The sequence below is a fragment of the Amblyomma mixtum genome, chromosome 5 (assembly GCF_055824585.1).
Source record: "Amblyomma mixtum isolate Tamu chromosome 5, ASM5582458v1, whole genome shotgun sequence".
Taxonomy (NCBI): domain Eukaryota; kingdom Metazoa; phylum Arthropoda; class Arachnida; order Ixodida; family Ixodidae; genus Amblyomma; species Amblyomma mixtum.
Genome location: NC_143016.1, coordinates 62,556,935 through 62,581,225, shown reverse-complemented (window position 1 = coordinate 62,581,225; position 24,291 = coordinate 62,556,935). Strand labels below are relative to the sequence as shown.

The 24,291-nt window shown below is 48.7% G+C and overlaps 1 protein-coding gene across 13 annotated transcripts in view; it reads left to right on the top strand.

Annotated features, from left to right (window-relative positions):
* dlg1 (MAGUK family member discs large 1) overlaps positions 1 to 24,291 on the top strand; it is a 559,794-nt gene that overhangs the window by 362,894 nt on the left and 172,609 nt on the right. For all 13 annotated transcript variants that reach the window (XM_089544710.1, XM_089544718.1, XM_089544717.1 and 10 more), the window contains one exon: positions 14,127 to 14,162. In XM_089544710.1, the coding sequence (XP_089400836.1) occupies positions 14,127 to 14,162 (36 nt within the window). The remainder of the gene's footprint in view (positions 1 to 14,126; positions 14,163 to 24,291) is intronic.

Sequence of the window (24,291 nt, the reverse complement as noted above, 5' to 3'; positions counted from 1 at the left end):
CCGGATATATGGGAAGACCCTAGCATTTAATTCCTCTGCATTAAATAGAGCAATAAAACTCTGGAATTATCTTCCTGACGACATAATTTCTTTCAGTGATCCTGGTGAGTTTAAAAAACATCTATGTTTACATTTATTACCCTAGTGATGTTCAGAATGTACGACAGTTTCATTTTCTCTTAACGTTGTTTTCCCATTTACCACTTCTTCTGTTGCCCCTGGTTGCCCTTTTTTTTTTCACATGTTCGTGTTCCGCTTTTTTTTTCTATTTTCGTGTCTGATGTTATTTTAACTCTGTTTTGTATAAATTTCGTGTTCCTGTCATGTATTTGACTTGTACCGCGTTCTTGTACCGATATTATGTTTTTTGTCCTTCCTTTTTTCGATTTGCCCCCCTCACCCAGTGCTCTTCGGGGCCTTTGAGGTACAAATAAATAAATAAATAAATAAATAATTTTTCTATCGAATGGTTTGTAGTCTTTGATCTTGAGAATCAAGCTCTTGTAGTATACTTACGCAGTTAGAAAGAGCTTGCCATGTATCAGGTTAGATGTCCCATAAGTTCTATAGTATGGCTGGGGCTAGCTGTCGCCATCCTGGAAACGACATTTACCGTTGTTCTTATTAACCACAACGTAGGTCGAGAAGTTTGGCCAAAATCGTAACAATTATAAGCATTCATTGTGAAGTGTGCCTTGCTTTGTTTTAATTGAAGAAGCAATTTATCGAAGAACAATAGGTATAAAAATCCATGCAGTGATTATAGAAGGTCTACTAGTAATAACTATGGGTAAGAACAACCTTTCTCCTTCACACCGTGCGTGTTTTCTTTGAGAGGGGCTTTATCTCTGGCAGAAGAAGTGTTTGCCTTCGCCTTTAATTAGGTGGAGATAGCCTCAATGATCGGGGCGCGGACTAATATAGTACTTGACTGAAACCTCCTAACGACGTGAAGAATCGCACAGAAACCAGTTTCTTGGTTTGTGCTCAAGTTGTGACGTGGACGAGGTGCGTTTTATTCTGCTAGGTCCATGCTGTAGAAAAAAAAAAAAAAAACCTGACCGTCATTCTCTCTCGCGTCACTCCTTGGTCTTGCTGTTGGTTCTCAGGGGAGAGCCGTTGTCGAGGGCGCGGTTACAGCTCCGACGTCACTGCCTGTTTTTGTTTTGTTTTTTCCTGCTGGTTCTGCCCGCATAATTATTTCGCCATTATACTGATGGTGTGGATAACCCTCCTTCACGACTTCGTCGTTCCTTGCACTTCTCGGCGCAAGGGCGGAAAGGACATTCTCCAGAGGTTTTTACCGTACGTTGTGTGAGTAATCGTTGTGTAACAGCTATCGCTGTGGGACCACTCTTCGTTTCTTTTTTCTTTTTTTTTTTCGCCCTGTTTATTTCTCTAGCAGCCATAAGAGCGTGATCAGCCGGTCAACCGCGGTACTTCTTTTAGTGCGCAAGGTAGAGCAGACTAGTCTCAGTTCTTATGCGCGTGTTTATTTCAAATTTGCCGACACTTGTTGTAGTTAGTTTTTGTTTTCAGTTTTCCTTTTTCCGTCAGTTTTGGCTTCGTTCCCGCTGAGTGACTCGTGGCCGAAACGCGGCGCAACGTAGGCTATTTACACTACTTTTGCACTTTTTCACGCGTTTAAACGAAGCCTGTCTGCGTGTTCAATGTTTCTGGCATGTAGCGGGGTTTTATGAGCGATATGGAGCGGCTTATATTGTGGTTTGACTAATGACTTGCACATATTCATTGGTAAAAGGGATGGTGTCAGCCACTTTGGTGTTTCGAGGGTTACTTCTGTCTCTGGTGTTTTCCTTATTGGTGTATACTTTGCGTTTATTCCATCATTTACAAGTGGTTAAAGGAGCACACCAGGGTTGTCTGAAGTTTCTTTTTTTTTCTCTATGGTTACTACTGCTTCAACTGCTCAAATGCACGCATGAAGGGAATAGTTAGCGTTCTGTTGGCTATCTTCACTCGGTTATTCTCGAAATCATTAAAGCGGGCATTCGAGCTGCCCACAGGGCATTAGTCCATCGTTTGGCTCCAGCTGCTGTGAAAACGGATCGTGCAAACTGCGCCGAAAACCACGCCGTTCTGCTTTAAAAGCACAGAACTGCTTGCAAATTTAAAGCGTTGCTTTATCATTTTTCTTCCTCCTACGTCCTCCGAAATTTCTTCAGGAGCGTTTGTAGTTAAGCCAGTCGCTTGAGCTGCGCTCGGAGCCGCAAGGAGTGCCTCGCGAGTAGCTGGGGAGGGGGGGGGGGGGGGGGGGGGGGTTGTTTCCTGCTCAGGACAGTGTACAGCAGCGTCGTGCGTGCTTAATTATCTCGATGTAATTAGTCAATTAACCGCGAGGCCTGGCCTTCTTCTAGCGCAGTCACGTCGTGTTTCTCCGCCGCACGCTCGTTGTTGGGGGGCCAAGCTCGGGCGGCAATAAAATCGGCGCTCGTAAAGGCGCCTCGCAAGGGGCACCTCGCGCCGTACCGATGGCCTCCGTAATGGGCGCTGCGAGGCCCAAGGAGAAATAAAGTTAGCGGCCGAGGCGGCGGCTCCCGGACGTGATTTGCAATGCTGCGGCGGCGCCTTTTGGCCACTCTTAGGACGGCGCGACAACAAAGGAGGTGGGCGGCCTCGAACCGCTTCGCCCCCGACCCTCCGCAAAAAAGGTGCCTACGCAGCTGCTCGGCCGTTGGGCTTTTCCGCGGTGCTCGGTTGCAGTGCGGCGAAACGCGCGTGCTGCACCGGTGGTAGCGCGAGCGCACACCGACGCACAAAAACGACGTCAGGGGGTTTTAGGGCGCACTTAGCGCGTGGTCGTTGTGCGAAATGCGTCGTGTTCGGAGCTGCTGACTTGAGAGTTTTACTTCGAAGGCAGGTCCTCGTTACTTGTTCGTTTTGTTTTGTTTTTTCAATTTTACGATGGTCGGTCGCGGGCGCTCTGCGAGTATTCTCGGATGTTTTCTCTCTGACCAAAGGTTCAGTTCACTTTTATCCGTGCACTAATAGATTTGTTATGTTCAGCTTGTAAAAACCGAAAGGGGTGGGGGTTGCCTTCAAGATGGCGAATTAGTGGTTGCCGGAACATGCAGATATCAGCATCTTTTCCTCTTTGTGGGAATATAGCGCCGGGTTCCTATTAATGGCTATCGTCCTAGATGAAACCCAATCATGGGCAGTGGAAATAATAATGCGTTCTGACCGCATATTAAATGTCTTGACGATTTTTGTGGCATTGCGACTGTTTCTACTGAAGCTTCCGATGTGGGAATAATCGCGTCGTTTTTTTTTTTTGTGCACGTTTGTGGCAGGTAAAAACAATAATGAACAGAGTTGTACCCTTTAAGTTTAGTTGATTTTTTTCTTTTATATGTTCTCTTAAAGCAGATCTGTTCAAGGTGCGGCTTATATGCTCTTCGTTTTTACATACCGGGTACTGTTAATTGATATTGAGACGAACTTTTTTTTCTTTCTAAGGACTCGTGGTTTACATACTGAAGCCAAATTAAAAAAAAAAAAGTGCAATTTGCAACCCGCCCCTTTTCGTCGTTTGTTTCTCCTGCAGATTTTTCTTTTCCCACGCACGCAGTTCCTCCTTTCAATTCCTATTTTTCGGACTAAAAAAAAATAAATCGACATATTGGCAGTTGTACATTTCTGATAGTTCTCTTTTGTGCTTATTAGTAGCTTGGTCGATAACTGGGGAGCTTTCCACAAATGCAGATAACTCTCCCGTTGTTTGGAAAGTTGTCCTAATTAGCGGTTGAGCTCTGGTCTCGTGTCGCAAGCACGAGTAGCTGGCTCTGTTTTCGAAAGCTCTCCAGCGTACGCATTGAATGCGCCGCGTGTTGCGTTGTTGACTCTTCGGTACCGGACTCTTTGCGAGGGCTCTTCGATTTTAGTCCTGTAGCGTCCAAAAAGAAGCAAAGTACTTAACAAGTGCACGTTCGATTTCGCAACGCCCGTGCTCTCTGCGCCTTACGGTCCCGCGCTTTCGCGATACGGTGTAATTATAATTATCGCAGGTCTCGCGTCTGCAGCGCTGGGCGATGTTAGGGTGGGTGTAATACACGACTGTTCAGATCGCCCGAAGCGGAGAGCACCGTGAACAGGCGGTAGGGGGCGATCATCGGTAGCTGGAAAGCGCGGATACGTGTAGGGCCTTTGCGGGTCGCTAATGAGGTAATAAGGCAACAACCGTGAAAACTGATGTGCAACGCCTGGCCGTGCTCGCTAAAGTGAGGGTCCGGGGCGATCGCCGCTTCAGGTCTCGTTTGACGCCGGACGCTGTCTAGTGGACTGTAAAGGTCGTGACGAGCTCCCTCCACTCGGGTGGAGTGGTGACGGCTCGAATTATCTCTTAAAGAGAGGGACAGATGAAGGAGGCTATTTAGGGAAAGTGTTCTAATTCACTTCGTGACCGAGTTTGTATGAGAAAAAGCAACGTTGGTCTGTCCCTGCAGTCCTCATAGACCCTACTGGTGACAACCGCATGGCCTGTTGCTTTGATTTGTTTATTTGTTGGGAGGCCAGCTCGGCCTCAGGGCATAGGTAACGTTACTGGCTGGCGAAGTGTATGAAGTGTCGGCCGCAGTTGTCCCCATGTGTCTTCTTAGTGGTGGAGCGATAGCGGTCAATGCGGACCGAATTTCGCTCATGAGTAAGCGCTCCTGTGAATAGCTCGGAGGAAGCCTTTCGATGGGATTTCTTACTTTTGCGTCGAATGACTGACGGTTGAAAGAAAAAAGGGCAAACGTATTGAATAGGCGAAATATAAGGTCATCGATAACGCACTGCATAAAAAAAAAGGAATTGATTTTCTTCCAAGGTAACTCTCTATCAGAGCGTTACCTGTATATACATCGGTAACGTCAAGAAATCAAGATATTTTTAATGCGCTTGCGCGTTCTTTACTTTCTTTATTTTTTTCGAGTGCTGGCGTACCTTTTTTTTTTTGTCTCTATTCACAAGGCCGATGCTTCGCAATCCGCTGATTAGGCTGTCTCTCAACCGATCCATAACGCAAGAAAACGACCCCCGAGCCGTTCCGCTTCGACGGAGAGGCCCTCTCGTCCTGTGCCTAGCCAGCGATATGTTTGGGACGGAAGCAGGAGGGTCACAGGGGAGCGAAGGGGGAACGCAACCTGCCCACGTGACCGTTCTCGTCTCCGAGGTTGGGGCTCCGGAACGAGCGAAGACCGCGAGAGAAGCCAGAAGCACGGGTGGATGAGAGCTCGCAGAGGGAGAGGAGGTGCAGAGGAAGCACGGCGCAAGAAGGCCGGGCAGCGGGAAGAGGAGGAAAGTGAAGGGGGAAGGGGGCCGAAGGGGGAGGGGAAGGGCGCGCGCGCCGGGCTCGGTTTGTTGCGATCTCGGTCGTGGCGCTGGAAGGAGCGCGCTCCCGGCGTTTTTCCCCCCGCTCCGGCGTCGTCCCGCGGCAGCTGTTGAGAGGCGCGCTCCCGATCGCCGGCCGGCGTGCGTCGAGGTTACCGCGTCGTCACTCGGAGAGAGCCTTGGTCCCCGCGGTAATCCACTGCCGCTGCCCGGCTTTCTGCCTGACCCTTCGCCGCCCTCGCCAGTTCCCGGAGAGCGTCCTCGTTGGGGAGACTGAGAAAGGAGAGAGAGAGAGAAAGAGGCAGCTAGGCGCCACCGTCGAGCGGCATGCGTTTCTTCGCCCGAATTCGCCTCAGGCTGTTGCTGAAGGTGAGCCCGTCTTGCCGCGAGGAGCAGTTTTAACGAACTTTACTACGTGTCTTCGTTGCGGAGAGCTCGTTAGAGCACTTGGTTGGACTCGAGTTGTCGCCGCGCTCGTTACTCGAGGCTGGCGCGTGCTGCACGCGTTGTTTCGGACCTAGTTGGAATGCGACCCGAGACTCGTGCTCTCGTCTAATGGGCCCCCCGCACGTGGCTGAATGAAGGCGAAACTGTGTCCATGATAAGGGTCTTCGTGTTTCCGGGTAGCGCGTTGGAAAGCCGAGGAGTAGTCAGTCTTTCAGCCCTTTGATTGCCATGTTGAGGAATAACTAAGTAGTCCTGAATGTTATGGTTCTTTTAACGAACTGATTTTGAGGCTGCGTCTGAACGGATTCTGATGTTCGCGGCTGACTACTAATGGTTGTCCTTGCGCTGTTTTACCGCCTTAAAGGTTTAAACAGGAACGGCTTTAACAGTAGGACTATTCTAACCCTTCCCATGCGCTGATGGTCTACGCATGCCATGGTTTCGGAACGTTTTCTGCAGAAATAAACAAAACTCGGCTGGGCATTTTGTAAAATAATGTAATTGTTTGATTGGGGTTCATTCTTGTTTTTTGCTACGTTCTTGACTCAGCTGGAATATACGAAATCGCGGGTGGAAGTTGCTCATCCTGTTTTTTCCCGTAACAGCGCAAGTTAACTACGTAAGTTTGTTCAGCTGAGAAGCGCATCGTATGGACGCAGAGATTTTGCTTTCGGCTGGAAGGGAAACTGGTGCAATGCAGGATACCAACTAACGTGCAGGGAACGCAATTACTTTACTACGCATCGTGGTTTCTTGAGTTGTCCGTTTTGTGTTGGGCATGTTGTTCGCTGTTTATTTTTCGTACCGTGGATATCGTTTATGGGAGTTAGCGAGCATACTCCTTTCGTTAAACGTCGCTTTCTTAATTCGAAACTTGGGTTTTATTCTGCATAAGAGTTTCTCTCGTCATGTGAATTGACTTTTTGTCCTCGCAGAACTTTTTTTTTTTTTTTTCAATTTTGTCTACTCCATTTATTTTGCGTATTTGTGCCTAGCGCAACAACAAAAAAGTGCGCACGAGCTGTCTCGTTTGTGTGCTTGGCAGCTGCATGAAGTCATTACCCTGCGTCTCTGTCGACCTTCGTGGGCATAAACAGTCGTTTACGTATGTCATATCCATGCTTTACACTGTAGCTATATATCTAAATTGCTTTCTTGCCCGCCAGGTCATGTCGTTGCACAAACCATGAGGCTAATATTCCGCCGGAGTATACTCGCCCATCGATGCCTGCGCCCTGGCCATAAACGTCGACCGCGGGGCATATTAAATTTGCAGCATGCGGAGTCCCCACGGGGTTACAGCCGCCCGTAGACCTGATTGAATTTTGATGCCTGAACTAAATTGCCCTTTGGTGCTCGCGTTACTGTTTCATAGATATGGCCCTAGTGCATATAAGAACACATGGCGAGTGAGGTCATCGTGTATTTAAGAGGGTGTACATTGGATGCATTGGTAAATATGCCAGTGCGGGCTTTCGAAAGAACTGTTTTTTCCTAGCCCTATATGGCGTTTCGGTGGACGCAAGCCAGTTGGTGTGTGTGCAATTGATGACCTTTGCTTTGCTCGTATACATATCTCATCCCCCGTTGCGTAACTAGAGCAGTTGCAACGTCGTGGCATGTCGGCGTCTGAATATTGCTCCCCTTGCGCGTGAACCAGTTAAATGCTGTCTTTGGGGATTAAATTGCGTAACGCTAATGCACGCCTCGCCCAGATGTTTTAATGCGAGAGCAATTACTTCGCGGGGTCAGATCCGACCAAGAATTCTGTGGCGTCCCTGACATTGACGACGCAGAAATAAAATAAATATTTCCGCGACTGGGATTCGAACCCGCGGCGGCGCTAACAGATCAGCTTCGCTGGCCACTGCACGAGAGCACTACGCTATCGCTGCAGCCGATCGCGCCTTGTGTTAAACTGCAGTAATGATGATGTCCTCAGGCTTAATGGCACATACCCTGGCGGGGGATTGGCCAGGGGGCATAACTGCAATACTCGCGCTGTACATTTACGTCGCCGTCTTCATCAACTTCCATCAGATCAGCTTAACCTCCATCAGAGCTAAAAGGAGTACAGACGCCTAATTTTTGTGGCATGTTTTGTTGCATGAATCGCCATGTGGTATTCACCTAGGACCGCTAAACAATTTATAATCGAATTTTTCTGTCATGCTGTTTCGGTTTCAACGGCCGAACGATAGCTGTGACATCAGTCAGATAGAGGTTATCGGTCACATGAGGCAAGGAAAAACTACGATATAATCGCTGTCTCGTCGTTTTAATTGACTACAGTGCTGAAGCCAGCCTTCCTCAAAAGCCGCGGAATGACAACGTATGTAGAAGCACAGATTATATTGCAGTCCTCGTCCGTGCATTGGACGAGGGTAAGTGCGTCTTAAACCACAACGTTTCTTTTTTTCCCGATATAGAAGTTTTAAATAACAAAAAAAAGACCTTTCTCTGTGTGACATTTCTTTTCTTCCTTTTTTCAAAACTGATGGACAACATATCACACTGAGGAGAAGCAAACAATTCGTGCGGCTAAAATCGGGACTCAGTCTTCAACAGAATTTATCATGTGAACAGAAGGCGGTGCAAACGTCGCACTGCAAACAAAGCATTGTTTTGGAGTTTCCACTGCTCCTTTTCTACAAGAACGGCTACGACCTCCTCTTTCTTTGTTCCATATTGCAGAGTTTCTTCCTTCCATGGGCACTTTGTGAAGTCATTATCATCATAAGCATCATCATAGTGCATCTACGTCCACTGCAGAGCAAAGTCCTCTCCCACTGATTACCAGTTAACCCTGCCCTCCGCCAGCCACTATATCCCCGGAAACAATACCTAAACTCGTCCGCCCACTTGATTCTCTTTCTCCAACTGCCGCGTTTTATTTTCTTGACAGTGAAAGCGCTCAAAAGGACAAGGACGACAGAAAAGGAAAGACATACTTGGAAAGACATACATTGTCCTGCTGAGCGCTTTCACTGTCAAGATGGAAAACCAACTCGCCCACTCAATTCCATTATTCAATTTTATTCTCGCGTGAATTCCTGCCCATTTTTTCTTCATGATTAAGCTAGGACATATCTGACCCTCGTAGTATCCGACTCTCCTCTCTTCCTCTGGCTTAACATCGCCCCTGTCATTTTGGTTTCCGCAATCCGCTGCACTGCTCCGTAGCTTTATTTCAAGCGGGAGCGCAACACGATTCTCACTCGGCGAATAATTTCCTTGGAGCAAACTCCTTCCCTGTTCCGTGCGCTCCCTCAGAAACGGGGGATTGAACATTCTTACAAAAAGAACAGCTGAATGCTGAATGCTTACAATGAATAATTGTCAGGAGCAAACTTCTCCTGCTATGAAACAATTGCAAGGTCAGCCTACTGTCAGGTCAGCTGAGCCGCTGTAAAACTTTTTCCTTGCTACTACCGCGGAGATGAGAGCGCTGCATCTGCGCTGATGAAATCGGAGAAAGCTTAGAGACGCGGCGGTTGTTCGTTGAAGAACTTAGTTTCGCGGTTTATGTCTCTCCCCTCTCGTTACGAGAGTGCGTCATTCAATACGTAGCAGTTAATTACCTCGTCCCGAACTTCGTGCTCTTAATAGACTTCGTTTGCTTATTGTAGACCGCGTAGCTGCTCGTTGATACTATACGTCGAGACAGCTTTTCTACCTGTACTTCGATCGTGCGCGTCCGACTGTGCGTGGTCGCGGCGTACCGCACACAGGCGATTATTCCCGCCGCTTGTTTCTGAGCATGACTGGAGGTGCGCGCCGAAATGTGCCCGATCCGGGAGGAGTGCAAGTTAGACTGAGCACCGGCCTTATCTGGGACCGCGTGTGGTGTCTCGGGCGGCCGGGGACCCGCGATGCCACCCGTCCGTGTCCAGGGCGCGGGTAGAAAGGTCATTTCCACGCGGTGCGCGACTGCATACAGCGTCTGTCCGGGGCGGCGCACGCCCGCCTTTCCAAACTCCGACTGGAGTCCACGTGATTCATGAGTTGACGTCCGGAAGGTCGGCTCTGCACCGATTCGTCCGGGGAATCGTTTGGGAGCAGCGTTCGGCGCGCTGTGCGGGCTCCCCGGTGCCCGCTGCAGCCGACGCGCCGTGGGGACCACCTCCCCGCACTCGCGCGCTGTGCCCGGTTTTGTGCGAGGCGATAAACGACCGTCTGGCGGCGGCCCCGTGCCGGCTGTTTGTGAGCCGGGTGGCTGAGGAAAGAGTTTCGAGCAGCCCCGTTGCCTGACACGTTCTTTACTTAACGCGATTGGCCGGGCCCACCTCCCTCTGTCAACGTCGCAGCTGCTAAAGCAAGCCGCTTGCGGAGAAGGGGAGGACGGGCGTGACCCGAATGCGTCCCCTTCTTGAGGTAATGTTAAAATGTTATGTTCTGGAAGTTTGCGCGCGTGCACTAAGTTTTGGAAAGTAGGGGACGAGACAAAAGCTGTAGGCTTTAGTTTGTGCCACTGCGCTTTTGTTTTTATCGGTTCGTCAGCCCCTCTCTCCCCCTTTTCTGTGGTTACCAGAAGCCTTCTCTGCTCGTCTTTGTATAGCCGCGTAAGACGGCTACGGAACCGTCCCTCCCTCGAGAGCTGCATGCGAAATGGAGACATTTGGGGGCCCGTTTTCCGTGGTCGCAGAGTGCAACTGTCTAAACGTCAGTGCAGGGCTTCGGTCTTGCGGAAGGAGGAGGAGGAGGAAAACTTTTATTTCTATTTACAGTGAGAGGTCGATGGGGCGAGCCGGAAGGGCCCGCCCCTTAGAAACACTAGGAGGGATCCCTAGGCCGGGATCCCTGTAGCTTCCGCAGCGGCCCGGGCTCTAGCTACCAATGCCTGTTGGGCATGGAGTTCGGAGCAGCCGCGCAGGGCAGCTTCCCAGTCCTCTCGAGTGGGGTGGAGGTGGGGTGGGTAGGCAGGATTGGAAGGGCATGCCCACACCATGTGGTAGGTGTCCGAAAACTCCTCCTCACAGTGTGGGCACGCGCCCGAGAAAGAAGAATTGAAGTGCTTAAGTACTGCCGGGCACAGTGCAGTATTGGTAGAGAGGCGGAGAAGCCAGCGCTCCTCCGCGCGTTGTTTTTTATTTCGAAGAAATAGTCGATGGGTCCATCAAGCAAGCAGCTGTAATTTTTCTTCATATACCTGGCTGAACGGTACCGTTCTCAAACAGTTGCAACGCTGCCGAATCCGAAGTAAATTGGCTTTTTGATCTCGCCGTGAAAATTATTTGACACGGCGAAATCAATCCCCAGTTCTGTTCACGCATTCAAATGCGTTTGACTGAATGCGTCATACCGCGGCTTTTAATTTCAGTCAAACTTCCGAAAATTTCCTTCCGGTCCATTACTTTTGCTGCGAAAAGAGCCGGGACTACCTTTTTTTTTTCTTTTTTGTCGTGCAGTTTTTCTCGCCTGCAAATGGCGAGACATGTTGTGCGTGTGTTTTCGTCAGGCCTTCGGGAAATAGAATAACCTCAGTATAGCACATTTGATCTCAGATTCATATGCTTTAGTTAGCCTCCTAACATTGAAGGCCGTGCGTTCTTCTTAACTGAGCACAAGGTATTTCCTGACCACCCGTTAGCGCGGAGATACCAGTGCAAGAGATTAGCGGAATACTTACAAACAAGAGGGCAATAAATGGAAAGGCAGCGACTTGAGACCGTTTAACCGCAGATGTTAGGTATTGTTTACTGCATACGATCACACAAGGCAGGGTGTATGACGAGTACGTCAGTAGGCCTTCAGTCATGAACACTGGGGGCGCAACAATCGTGATCGCATGCAGCTATAGAGTAGTGAGGACCGTCGCAAACGGGCTATAAACGCTCGTTTGCATCGCTTAATTTCATGGTAGAATTTAAATCACATCTTTTCGCCGATTTAACGAAACACCGGGATCTTTTGAAAACTTTCTCGCCCGTACTATGTTAAAGGACAGTGAGAAAGGAAGAGAATTCAAACAAAGAAAAGCGCGAAGCACTCGCTGCCCGTCCGCGCTGTGCCCCCCTCCCACCACCACCACGGCAACAGCAAAGGGTAATCTTAGTGGCATATTATGATGCCTCGTCCGAGTTTCAGTTGCATTAGTGAGCGTGTATTGTGCGGATTGTGTCGACGCCGCGAGCTTCTTACTCCGAAGTAATATTTCTCGACGGAACGGCTTCATTTCCCCTCTTCGCTCGAAAGTTTGCTCAAGGGCTCGGGAAGGCGCAGCGAACGGCTCCGAGCGACTCGTCCGCCAGCCTGTGCTTGCTGGTGCACAGTGGCCCTGTGGTAATTCTCTTCTTTTCTTTCCTGTCGTCCCTCCGAAGAGAGAGACGGGTCTTGCGAGATGGCGTTGCGCGCGCGGCTCTGCGACGTGCACGTCCAACTTTGGAGCGTCTAGAAGTGAAGGAAATAATGCACGACACGATAGGGACTGTGAATGAAGTGCGTGCGTGCTTGAGTTTGTGTGTTTGCGTAAAACAAATAAAAAACAAATGCGGGGAGCAAAACTAAATTTGAGCGTCGCGAATGCAAATCCGTTTCATAACGCGCGCGGGAACCACGGACGGGCAGCGCACGGTTCCTTGGAATTGCGCTTCCAGAAAGACTAAAAAAAAGAAAAAAAAGAAAGAAGAATGACGGCAATGCTTGTAAGCGTGCGCAACGTGCCACAGCGCGCCTCGCATATTGGATTTTGAACGAGCCGGAATATGGAAAACAAAACGGGGCGTGGGGGAGGAGCTCCGCTTCTGCGCTTTTGTCTTTCACTCGAGTCGGAAGGAGAAGCACACTTCTTCGCCGCGCGCACGTCTCTCGTGTCTCGCTCGCATCCGAGTGCTATTTTCGGTGCCTGCGTGCGCGCGTAGTGGAGCGCGTTTACAGTCCGCTGCAACGGCAGTCGAAAAAGGAAATATATATATATATATATATATATATATATATATACACACACACACACAGGGTGTTACACCTAAGACTTTCTGCAATTTTTAAAAATAAGCTATTTTAATTAGATGCGCGCTTTTTCTTGCATAGCATTGTCAGTGGTGTAGTACATCATAATGCAGCTAAGACGTGCTAACTAGCAGGCTTGTTAACCAATATTTAATAGTTAACTTTTAAACTATTACAGTTGGGCTCCTCAATTACTGAGAGGCATGTAGCCCACCGTAAGTAATGTCCATATCCATTTTTAGAATTTCGAGAACGCGATTATTCTCGGCTCTGTGGCCCAACACATTTTGGCTATCTCGACGAGTTAGGTTCACTGGAGAGGTTGCTTTGCCTGCAAGCTTCTCAAACCGCATGTATTTTGGCGCGATGTAGGCGAAATTTGTTGGGCCACAGCGCCAAGGGTAACCGCGTTTTCGAAATTCTAAAAACTGATATGGGTATTACTTACGGTGGGCTACATGCCTCTCAATAATTAAGGAGCCCAACGGTAATAGTTTAAAAGTTAACTATTAAATATTAGTTAACAAGCCTGCTAGTTAGCACGTTTTAGCTGCATTATGATGTACTACATTACTGACAATGCTATGAAAGAAAAGGCGCGCATCGAATTCAAATACCTTATTTTTAAAAATTGCAGAAAGTTTTAGGTGAAACACCCTGTATATATATATATATATATATATATATATATATATATATATATATATATATATATATATATATATATATATATATATATATATATATATATATATTACTCAAGATTTGTGCGTAACTTCGTTTAGTCAGCTATTTTGTGCGTGGACTGCGTGTGTAGCGGAGGCGTAGTTGTGCTTCTCAAAACGGTGAAACATCAGTTTTGAGAGGCCGATGGGATTGTTTAATTATTTGCAAAGTGGGATAGCTAAGTTTGCATACTTATTCTCAAGTCGTCACGTGTATATAGCCTATTCTACCAAGTAACGTGGCGCCAGCAGCCTAAGGCGACGGGGAGTTATGACCTAGTTGCACTTTGCACTGTCCTTATTATGAGACCGCTCCTATTTTCATATCTGTCTCGCACCTTGTTACTTCGTTTGCATGCACTTGTTTTCTCAGTCCTGTGTGATCTTTCTCGTATCCGGAAATTCTAGCAATGAGCCCACTGCTATTCGACTTTATGTACCCTTTTCAAAAATGCCGTCTTTTTTTTTTTTTTTTTTTTTTTGTGGCCTCCTTCAGGCCTTATGAGGCTGTTTTATCACCAGACGAAAGATTTCGGATGAAGTGTGCCTGCAGTGAAATAATTTCTTTTCAGTGCAAGGGAAAAAAAAGATTGTTTTCGTTTCTTTTCCAGTGTCAGTCGCTCTCTACTTTCGTTTTGACGTCTGATGTATTGTTTTTGTTTTCTCTTGCAGAGCAATGACAGCTGGCAGGCTCCGGACAGCGATCAGGTAAGCAAGAACCTCTTGCCTTTGACGCTGCCGCAAAAGTAGCGTTACTTTTTCATCCTCTGTTTTGTTCCGTCTGTCTCCGTTTCCTGGTAAAGAGAAGCCTCTCTTCGGAATCCGGTGGAAGAGGAAAAAGGATTTCTTGGCAACTGTTACGCGGGGCCACGACCACTTCATGTCGCGTCTTTGTCAAGTTTGATAGAGAGGTAGTTACGTCGCTTTGAGACTGTACTGCAAAAGTTTCACTCATTAGATTGCCCTTAACTGCAGTTATACAGTGGTCTTTCGTCCTACGCCCATCCACTATTCGCTATCTAAATAGACATTCAATGGTCATTTACAATTCCTTTTTAAGTGCTTTCGTCCGGTGAACACCTCCTCCATTTGCTATCTGTTCGTTTCGTTTTGCCTTTTCGCCTTGCTGTCTGGAGATGGGCATGCTGATGCATACCCTGCCGCCTGCTCTTGTTGGGTTCTCTCCCGTCACGTCACTAAACCAAGCTTGTTGAATTCCCGTTCTATGTGTCTGCCTCACGAATCGGCGTGTTGCGTGCAAGCTGATTGCATTAATGTCCCGTTGAGTTGCAAAGAAGGTCCATTAACTAAGCAGGAAACATCGCTTTCCTGTCCGTTCGCTGTTATTTCGTCATTCTGTCGCATTGGCGAGAAATGAATAGAAGGTTCCAACTTGGGCATTAATTGCTGCTTAAAATTTCTTTTCACTCAGCTCATGGCAAACATGGTTCGCTAAGTATATGTGCTCCACATATCACATATATCCGCAACTTTGCTTGTAGTTCATTATAGCTTCCGCTTTACATGCAGCTCTGTGACCAGTGCTGGTTTGCATCACGGAACTTCCGTGGTGGCGTCGTCTGCATATGCGCACAACTTTGTTGCGCCTTTTTGCTAGTTGGTTCCGCGGTTCCGTACACCATAGCGGCACCGCCACTGCACGTAGCTCAATCGAGAGTGGCGGTGCAGGGGGCGCTGTGAATCGAGGGCTTGAGCGCAGCATACCATGAACCGGTGGAGGCGGTGCTGTGAACCACGGCTGAATCGAATGCAGCTACGATCGTTGACTGGTAGTGTTACTGCGAGTACCGGAAGTAGCGATCCTTGCACCGTTGTGGCGTTAGGCGCGCGAAGAACGTCGCTAAGACCGGCGGGTAAAATGAAAACGGGAGTAAACGAATATATACAGTGGTAAGCACGTGCATAAAGAGGAAGACACGCAAATGATTTCTTGGTTCTTCTGTCTTTGTAGAGTTACGCTAATCTAATTTATACTCGCAAAGACGTTTGGGAGGCACGAAACACGCGGCCGTTTGCGCATTCCATTTTGCTTTTGCTTGCTGTCGTGCTTCAGCCGAGAGGGTTTTGGGAGAGGGAGGGAGGGAGCCAGAAATGTCAGACGAGAAACACGAACGTCATCTGCTGCCTTCCATCCCCCCTCCCCCCTTGCACTTGCCTTTCTGGGTGCGCGTATTGATCTTTAGCAGGGTTTGACTGTTTGCTCATACGTGCTCTCTTGTCGTGTTGTTTCTCGGCTCTCGCTGTTTGCGCTGCCCCTCCCCGCGTTCTTCTTCTCCCTAGCCGTCGTTATGCGGGGGCGGCAGCGAAAGGGACAACTGCCGCGCATGGAAGCGAAATGAGAAGGCAAGAATGGGAAGGGGTCCACCTCTTTGCTCGTGATGATTAGGGAACGGAGAAGAAAAGGGCGGGAAAAGAGGGGGAGGGATGGCGGCGAAGGCGATGAGTAGCGGCTCTTTGTTTGGAGAACTACACTTAATGATACACAAGCGGCTAATGAAGCTCCGCTCTCGCTCGGCGCTTGCGCAAACCGCGCCCAGTCCAGCTCAGCTGGCGCAGTTGGCGGAAAATGGAAGGAAGAGAAAACAAAAGAATCTCTTATGACTCCGCGCGCTCTCTCTCGCCTGCTCTCCGCTCCTTTGAAGCGGACCGCTGCTGACGTTCGGTCCAGGGAGAATTCGAAAACAAGCAGAAGAGGAATGGAAAATCCGTTAGGGCCTGCGGCGGCACTCCTTATACATAAGAAGCTCAGGGCGCGTTCTTTTCCCCCGCGGATTGGGGTTCTTTTTTTTTTTCGTTTTCTTGTGTGTGCAATCGGATGGTCGAAGTTCGACAGTTCACGATCAAGCGTTCCCTTAAAGCGCCTAGGCAATCAGCTTTGGCCTTTCGCTTTTGAGTTTTGCATCGTTTTTTTTTTTTCCTCGCTCTCTACTGGCCTGCGCCCCGCGATGTGAGCATTCGCTTAAGCTGCTTCCTTCCTCGGCGCTACATCTTCTTCGGTCCTTAGACAGCGCTGTATTGGCCTGCTGCTGAATTTCTGCCGTTCTGCGCTTTTCGAGAATGGTTTATACCTCAGACCACCGGGAGGGCACTGCCGAATTCTCGGCCCTTTTCTTCTTCTCGTCCTGCCGCTCGCTGTTTTCTTTCTTTGTTCGCCTCTTTCCCGCTTGAAAGTCGTAGTCCGCTTATTACTACTCTGACCGCTGCCGCTTGGGTGCGCGGTGGTCGATCTCCGAGTCGCTAACTGGGCAGAAACTTTCCTTTCATCGAGTCGGCAGTTTCTTGATTGTTCCTGATTACATTTGGCGTTATCGGCTTTGAATCGGTCTCTGCATAGTCTTCCGAGTTTCGCTCCCGTCTTTCACTCTCCTCCCTTCGTATACTTGATGAAGTATTTCCTCTTTCTCCGCTGTCAGCTCTCTCTCTCTCTCTGTTTCGGTGTAGCAAATGGGGGGTATATTTTCCGATATCCCAGCTTCGCTCCGTGAGTCATTTGTCTCAATCAGTTTTTCTTTCGTTCTCTTTCTTTTCCCCTCTCTCTATCTAGATTTCATAATGCGTATTTTCAGGCGTGCTAATTATGCGCCAAAGTTCGGTTTTTTGGGCTTGTCGCTATTAATTTAGCGAAGGGCGCTGGCCCATGATCGGCATGTCCCCTTTGTCCCGCTCTTCGATCAATTAACTTGAAAGCGACGTAGCACGAAGCCCCATTATGTTTCCCTACAAATGCGTCGCCACATTTCTTGAAACTGCCCGCTTTACACTTGACTGAAGATATATGTCTCATCGTCAGATGGAAAGGAAGTTTTTTCTCTTCTATTCAACCACTGTTACTCTCCTCACGTACGCCTTCGCGTGTTCTCATTTTACGCTGACTGACGGTGTTTTTGTGGGATCGACTGAGCTTGATGTGGATTATGCCAAACCTTAGTCACCGTCAGGACGGTGTCTTTGAAAGTGCAGTGGAAGCCATGATGATGCTGTCGAACTCCGAAACCGGCGGCTGCGCTTATGTGCAGTTGCAAAAGCTCCTATATGATGATGATCCCGGTTTTATCGCAGTATCATGATCTTTGTGGTGGCCGCAGTCCCAGAGAGCCGCACTGTGCGAATTGAAATGTTGTCAAGAGAAAAACTGCACAGCCCATCATCATCGTCGTAATGACAATCATCATCACCATCAGCTTTACTGTGCTCAGTGCCGGATAAAGATTTTTCCCACTGGCCTCCAGTTAACTATTCTTTCGGTAGAGCTCTGGCCACCTTATCCCATCAGGCTACCTAATCTCGTCTGCCCGCTGACTTTCTGCCGTCCCCTGCAACCTTAGCTCTCTCTAGAAATCCACTCCGTTACCGTGACCATCGGTTACCTTGCCTCCTCATTACATGCCCTACCCATGCCGATTTCTTCCCTGTGATTTTGGCTCGGATATCACTGTGCTGTCTTTCCACACGGCGTGTGTGCACCTTCCTTTCTTTTTCTTTTTTTTTTTTCACAGGGAAAGCTAGTATGGAAACCCGGCTATATGTTGTGACGCGATACCTGTATCGGACTCACTATCACTTTTCGTTTTCATCATTTAACGGTAGCTTTTACAGGCCGTACAGGTTAGCCACGTCCCTGTTACGATAAGCTGTTTTGCGCTAGCAGAATCAGAGCATCAGCACTATCACCTCCATTGTTTTTACCATATGCGCTCGCATTTATATACCCACGTGAGGTTGCTCTGGCTGTACCATCCATCGTAGTAGCATTTATGCACGGCACAAGTCCTCCTCCTTCGAAGGCTCTCCTAATCTGTTCTTTCTCTTTTTTATTATTGGTTTTCGTGCTCTTGTGTCCAGTGTGGTATCTGGGAACGCGAGAATAGCGCTCCTGGCATGCCAGGGAAAATGGCCAGGCACGCACGCGTCGCTTGTCGTGACAAAACAGCCACTACAGCGGGGACCGCTGGAGCGAGAGAACGGCGTAGAAAAGGAGAAAACAAAGAAAAGGAATAAAAGAGGGAAAGGAAGAAGTGCCGTCATTTATTGACTCGGGCCGCGCGCTCTTACCGCGCGGGCGAGCAGTGTGTCCGGGGGAGCCGTCAGGCTACATCCGCGGCCTACTCCGATCTCTGCCTCTGCTCCGTTGCTATCGTCGGCGTTCGCGTATATGTATGTGTGTACACTATATCCGTCCCGTTTACGGTGTGGTTTTCGCTGCCAGTGCTTTCAGACTCACTTAGGCTGGAGGCCTGCGCGCCGTCCTCTGCGTTCCTGTATGGGCGCCGGACTTTATCGGAGCCCCTTCAGGGCAGCCGTTGGAGGCGTCTGGGCGAGTGGGTATCTTCCACTCGAATGGGCCTGTCTTTTTTTCTGCTCGCATTTATTTATTCTTTTATTTCTATATTTAGCCACTGTCTTGGATCCACCGATTGCACGCCGCGCTTTCTTGCAGCAGTGCTGTCGTAGAAGCGACTTGCCTGCATGCTTTCCACAACCTGGGTCTTTTGTGGTCTAGGCCTCCGCGGCAAGCTTTTGGCTGCCTCTTATGACATTATGGCTTTTCCCGATCTTTCTCTTTTTCTCGTTCTTCTTTATTTTCTCGCTCGCTCGTTTATCGTGGTTTGTGCTTTCGCGGCTCTTTCTTTAATATTTATTATGCTGTGTACTAAAGATCGACGAAAAGAAAACAAATAGAAGGCGGCAGTGTGGGCCCATTGAACGTCCTAGCCGAGTAGAGAAAACAAAATGCGTGAGCCTGACTGACGTACATACCACCAATGATAATCTTTATTCATAAGTAACCACGCCCGCATTCGACACGCATTACTGACGAAGAGTGGACTCCTCGGTGTCTCGTATACGGCGGCCTTTTCGAGAATTTTCGGCAACGCATGGAATCCACTGGGGCCGTGTGTCTGAAATCTCGGCAGCAGCAATATCTTAACGCCTCTTACTCGACAGGTTCCATCAAAGACGGGGTTCGCGGGCTAGGTGGTGCTTCATTGCATCAGTAGAGCGACGAACGCAGAAGCCGAGGCGCTCTCAAGTGCTGGCGTGTGCGTCCGTTTCGCTTGCCGCGTTCGTGGCGTCGTTCGGCTCCCCCAAAACTTCGCAATGTTCCCGCGCATTCCGCAAGCTTCGGCAGCTTTCGCGACTGGGCAGCGTAAACGCCCTTCACGGCGCCACTGCCATGCGCTAGCGCGTCGCATTCTGTCGCTTACGCTCCGTGCGTCGTGTGCATAACGGGTGCCGCAATCGCCGAAAGCGTGTAATGTCCTGGAAACGTTCCACGTCCGGCTAGTTTCGCGCGGTGTCTCTACATGCGGTTTACTCGGGCGCCGCGTGTCGGAAAACGAGCGAGCTCACGTTCTCTGCGCGGGTCGATTCGCGGCGCCCCCTGGCGGCGCGTAAGCGTGGCACTGGCGGAGCTTCCTTCCTTCCTTCCGGCGGCGACGCCGCCAACTGGGTTATTCCCGTACGCCCGAGCGCAGGGGCTTCCTGCGATCGCGGAAACCGGGCTTGTGCTGGGCGGAAAGCGGACAATTTCCCCTCTCCTGTGACGCCGCCTCGCTGGGCGCTATAGCTTTGCTTGCACTTATTCTTTGCATTTTATTTCGCCGACTTCTTTTTCCTCCTCCGGGAAGATCCGGGAATGAGGCAGAGCGAATAGGTGGAACAACGTAACGCTGGAAAATCTACTTTATACGAGGGGGTACCCAAAAGAAACGGGTCTTATTTTTGTTTGAACTTATTTGTTCACAATTTAAGCACAAACCTTCAATCTCCTTCAAAGTATTCCCCACTTGCAATGATACGCTTGTCGAATCTTTCATTCCATTTTTCAAAACATTGTTTAAATTCATCTTTTGTGATGCTTGACAGTGCCTCCGTCGTTTTTTTCTTCACCTCAGCAACATCAGCGAAACGCTTTCCATTCACGTATTTTTTCATTCTAAGAAACAAAGAAAGTAACACGGGGCAAGGTCGGGAGTGTATGGGGGTTGAGGAATAGGGTTCATGCCATTTTTGGTTGGTTGGTTGGTTGGTTGGTTGGTTGGTTGGTTGGTTTAAGGGGTTTAACGTCCCAAAGCGACTGAGGCTATGAGAGACGCCGTAGTGGAGGGCTCCGGAAATTTCGACCACCTGGGGTTCTTTAACGTGCATTGCCATGATGGAAAAAGCAGTCACCCGACCGCCACAAATCTGGCCACTTCCACCGCACACTGTTGCCCAATCTTTTCAAAACATCCAAGTAGAAAGCCTGGCTAACTGTCTTACCCTGCGGAACAAATTCTCAATGGACGACTCCTCTCACGTCGAAAAAACAAATTAGCATTGTTTTGAGGTTTGGTTTCACCTGACGAGCTTTCTTGAGGCGAGGTGAATTTGAAGTTTTCGATTGGCATGATTGTTGCTTTGATTCAGGATTCGATTTAGGAACACTTGAGTTGTCCCCATAGCATCGTCCTTGTATGTCTTTCTTAATATTTCAAGAGTTTCCATTCAACTTTTTCCGAGCAAAAATCTGAATTTCACCGGCGCACGCTGTTCACGAAAATCAGCCATTGCAAAAACGACATTCACACAAAACAGTCATCACTCTAAAACTCTGTCTAAACTAGTCTGACCTCCTTAAACGACGGCACTCGGCTTACTGACTCTGGAATGTTCGTTCTATGCGCTCCTAGTGGCAAAACGCGGTACCACAGAAGCTTTCCCGACCAAAAAATTTAGTCCGGTTTCTTTTGGGTACCCCCTCGTATATGCTTTGCAACAGCTGGAGCCGAGGCTCCTTTTGGTTGCGTTATTTCTAAGGGTGTGATGCTGATAACAATGTCACCTACTCCCGGTTATATTTTAAGTGGCGTGCGCCTAAACGAAGAAGGCTAGTGCGACTACGCGCTTCTTAGTTTGCAGAAAATTACTAGTTGATCTGTAGTGTATACAAATATAGCATTTCTAAATGCTTGGCTGCGTTGGGTTCTTGCGTCTCTTTCCCGTTTCTTATATTTTATTTCGGTTTAATACCGCGTGCGCCGAAAATCAACTACACCGTTAGCTGCAAGTAAAAAAAAAAGTGATCATGGAAAAGAATATGCATTCGTGCGTGTCCATCATTACTCTCGTTCTCTTATCCTCTATCCATTCGTGGTCAGCACTGCTGGACCATTATTTCCGCGCTGGAACGTCACCCAGGGCGCATTCAGGAACTACCAATACTGTGGCGCATGTCAGCCTTTCACCTCTGCATTCAACCGCCTCTCATTAAGGCACGCTTGTATATTGTTATTGTGCCCTCTCCAGTTTCGCCTTTGCGAATGTAGGTTGTGCACCTGGGCTTCGATTTATTTTATTCTTTTTTTACATGGTCGCGTGTGTTCGCGCTACGTTTCTCCGAAATTGAGAGAGCACACTGCAGCAACCACTGCTAAGTTGAAACGAAACAAAGCCTTTATTTTAAAAACTGGTTATTATCCCCCATTGTTATGGACGCACAATGCGGCTTTCGAGTTCATCGCCGCTGTAATGCATTCCTCTCACGAAAAATGCGCCTCGCGGCTAATCTTGGCGAACCACAGGGGCGACGAAATAGGGCCGGTCATTTAAACCCACCGTTCATCCTTTTTGGCGGCCGGTAGTATTCGCTGTAGTCGTTGAGGCTTACACCAGCCCGCGTATGGAGCCCCTATTGTAGTCTCGTTCGTCGCGAGTGTTCTATAGATTGCCGTTAAAAATAGCGAAGTTTAGAGCGGTTCACGTGCTCTACTTTTGTTACCAAGCGCGCGGGAAAAGTTGCTGCGCGCAGTTCCCCCATCTCTGCCTTTTCTCCGCGGAAAGAAGCTAATGTGACATGCAACATAAACCAGGGAACCTCTTTGGGCACCGAGTTCAAAGCAATCTCGCTCGAAAAACGCTGCCCACCGTGGTGTGTGTTTTCCGAGAGTCGCGCGAAGTTTTCGGGTCGCGCGTTTCTGCGCCTGCATTTGTCTTTCGCGAGGCATGTGCGAGTGCCTAGTGTGTCTGTCGTGCAGTCTTCTTGCTCGACTGCGCACGGAGCTCGCGTCTGTGGGAAACCGTGGCACAATTCTTTCTTTATTTCTTTTTTTTTTTGAAACTGAACCGTACCCATTTGGTCTTTTCGGTAGGCAGCAACCTTCTTTTTTATGCTTGTTTGTCTTAGTACACGGAGAAAAGGGCTACTTCAGCGCGCATTTATTTACTCGTTTGTGTGTATTGCCAGAAGGGGGTTTGGCTTCCTCTTTTATTTCGGGGTCGACTCTACAGCTCAGTAAAAATAAATTATTTATTCGGTAAATGCTTCTGTAGGTCTTGATCTCCTTTCTTTTCTTTTTTTACTTTGCTTCAGTCGAAACGAAAAATGTCTTTGTAGCCGAAATCGCGACCAGAGCACGTGCTCTAGCTTTCCCTGTCCTTTTGGGTATTTTCATTCGCGTAGACATTGGCTGCGACAAGTGTAGGCATTGCTAGCGGTAGCTTGGCTGCCTCTTCGAGGTCCTACGTAGAGCACTTTTTCTGCCACTGTCATGGTTATTTAACACATCTTTTAAAATTCTAGTGTAGAGGGCGGATGAGCTCCCCCCCCCCCCCCTTTTTTTTTCTTCTTATGGGTACAAAGTGACAAAAGGGGGCAGTCGTCGCCACTTGCTGTTTGACCTCTTATGGTGCCTTAGGGGTTGCTTAGCCGCAATAAACGTGCTAATGCGGGAAAGCCAGCTCTGCGGTTTGCTTTTGACCGCTTGCGTTGCCTTCATAGGTGGCTTATCCCCAGTGGTGGCGTTGGTGAGGGAAAGCCAGCTTTACCACTCAGCAGCTTATTTATTTGGTAAAACTGAAACGGAACAGGCTTGCAACTGCCACGAGACGGAGTCATAAGACCTGCCTGCCCGAAAAAGGGTGCAGAAACAGCGAAGGAGGTAACAAGACGCTATGCACTTAATTTTAAAAAACGCGAAAAAAGAAACAACCTGCGCAGAAGATGCGAAAAGCTGACGGTTGTTGTATCATCCCGGGCCTGTTTGTTGCAGCCCGTTTTGGACTTTGTCGCGGTTTCTCTCTCCTGACGCGCTGTGCCGTAATTGGTTCCGGAGATACCACCCCTTCTCGGAGCCCTGACACAAGCGGGCTGGAGTTTGTATCGCTGGCCGCCTACATGAAGGATTTTTTTTTTCTTCTGCGCAGTACGCTTCTTGCTTCCTTTTCTATATTTTGTGTTCATTTCACACGCATTTTGAGTAATGTTTCGCGGACTTTCAAGCGTTGCGGGATTTCATTTCGTTTATAATGATCTTCACTTTTAAACGCAAGCCACCTAGCGTGAGGGCGCTGTTTGGGCGGGCGCAGTGTATACGCAGGAGCGCATACTCTTTCGTCATCCATATTCCTGCCACGGAGACTCTATCCAACCCGCCCCCGTTCCGTGCGTGGGCGCTGGCGTCGATAGTTCGCATTTGCTTTCGTTCTATCGAAGCCAGTCGAGACTGCATGTGTCTTGCAAATTTTTTGCGCGAAAAAACACAGACAGAAAGAGCAGGCAACACGAGCGCTCGTGTCGTCTACTCTTTCTGTCCGTGTTTTTTCGCGCTAAAATTTTGCAAGATGTATGTCAGCCAACTCGCCCAATATGCAGTACTGTTGAACTACATGTGTCTAAATTTGGTTTTTCGGTTTCATGTTGTTTTTAGAGATTCCCTCAAAAAAACATACTGTCCGATTGGCGTGCCTTGTGCGCGTATCATCTTCTCGAAGACAAGTCTCTAACAGCAGCTCAGCTTTGTGGCCACTTCAGCAGCTACACTCGCTCCCACAATGT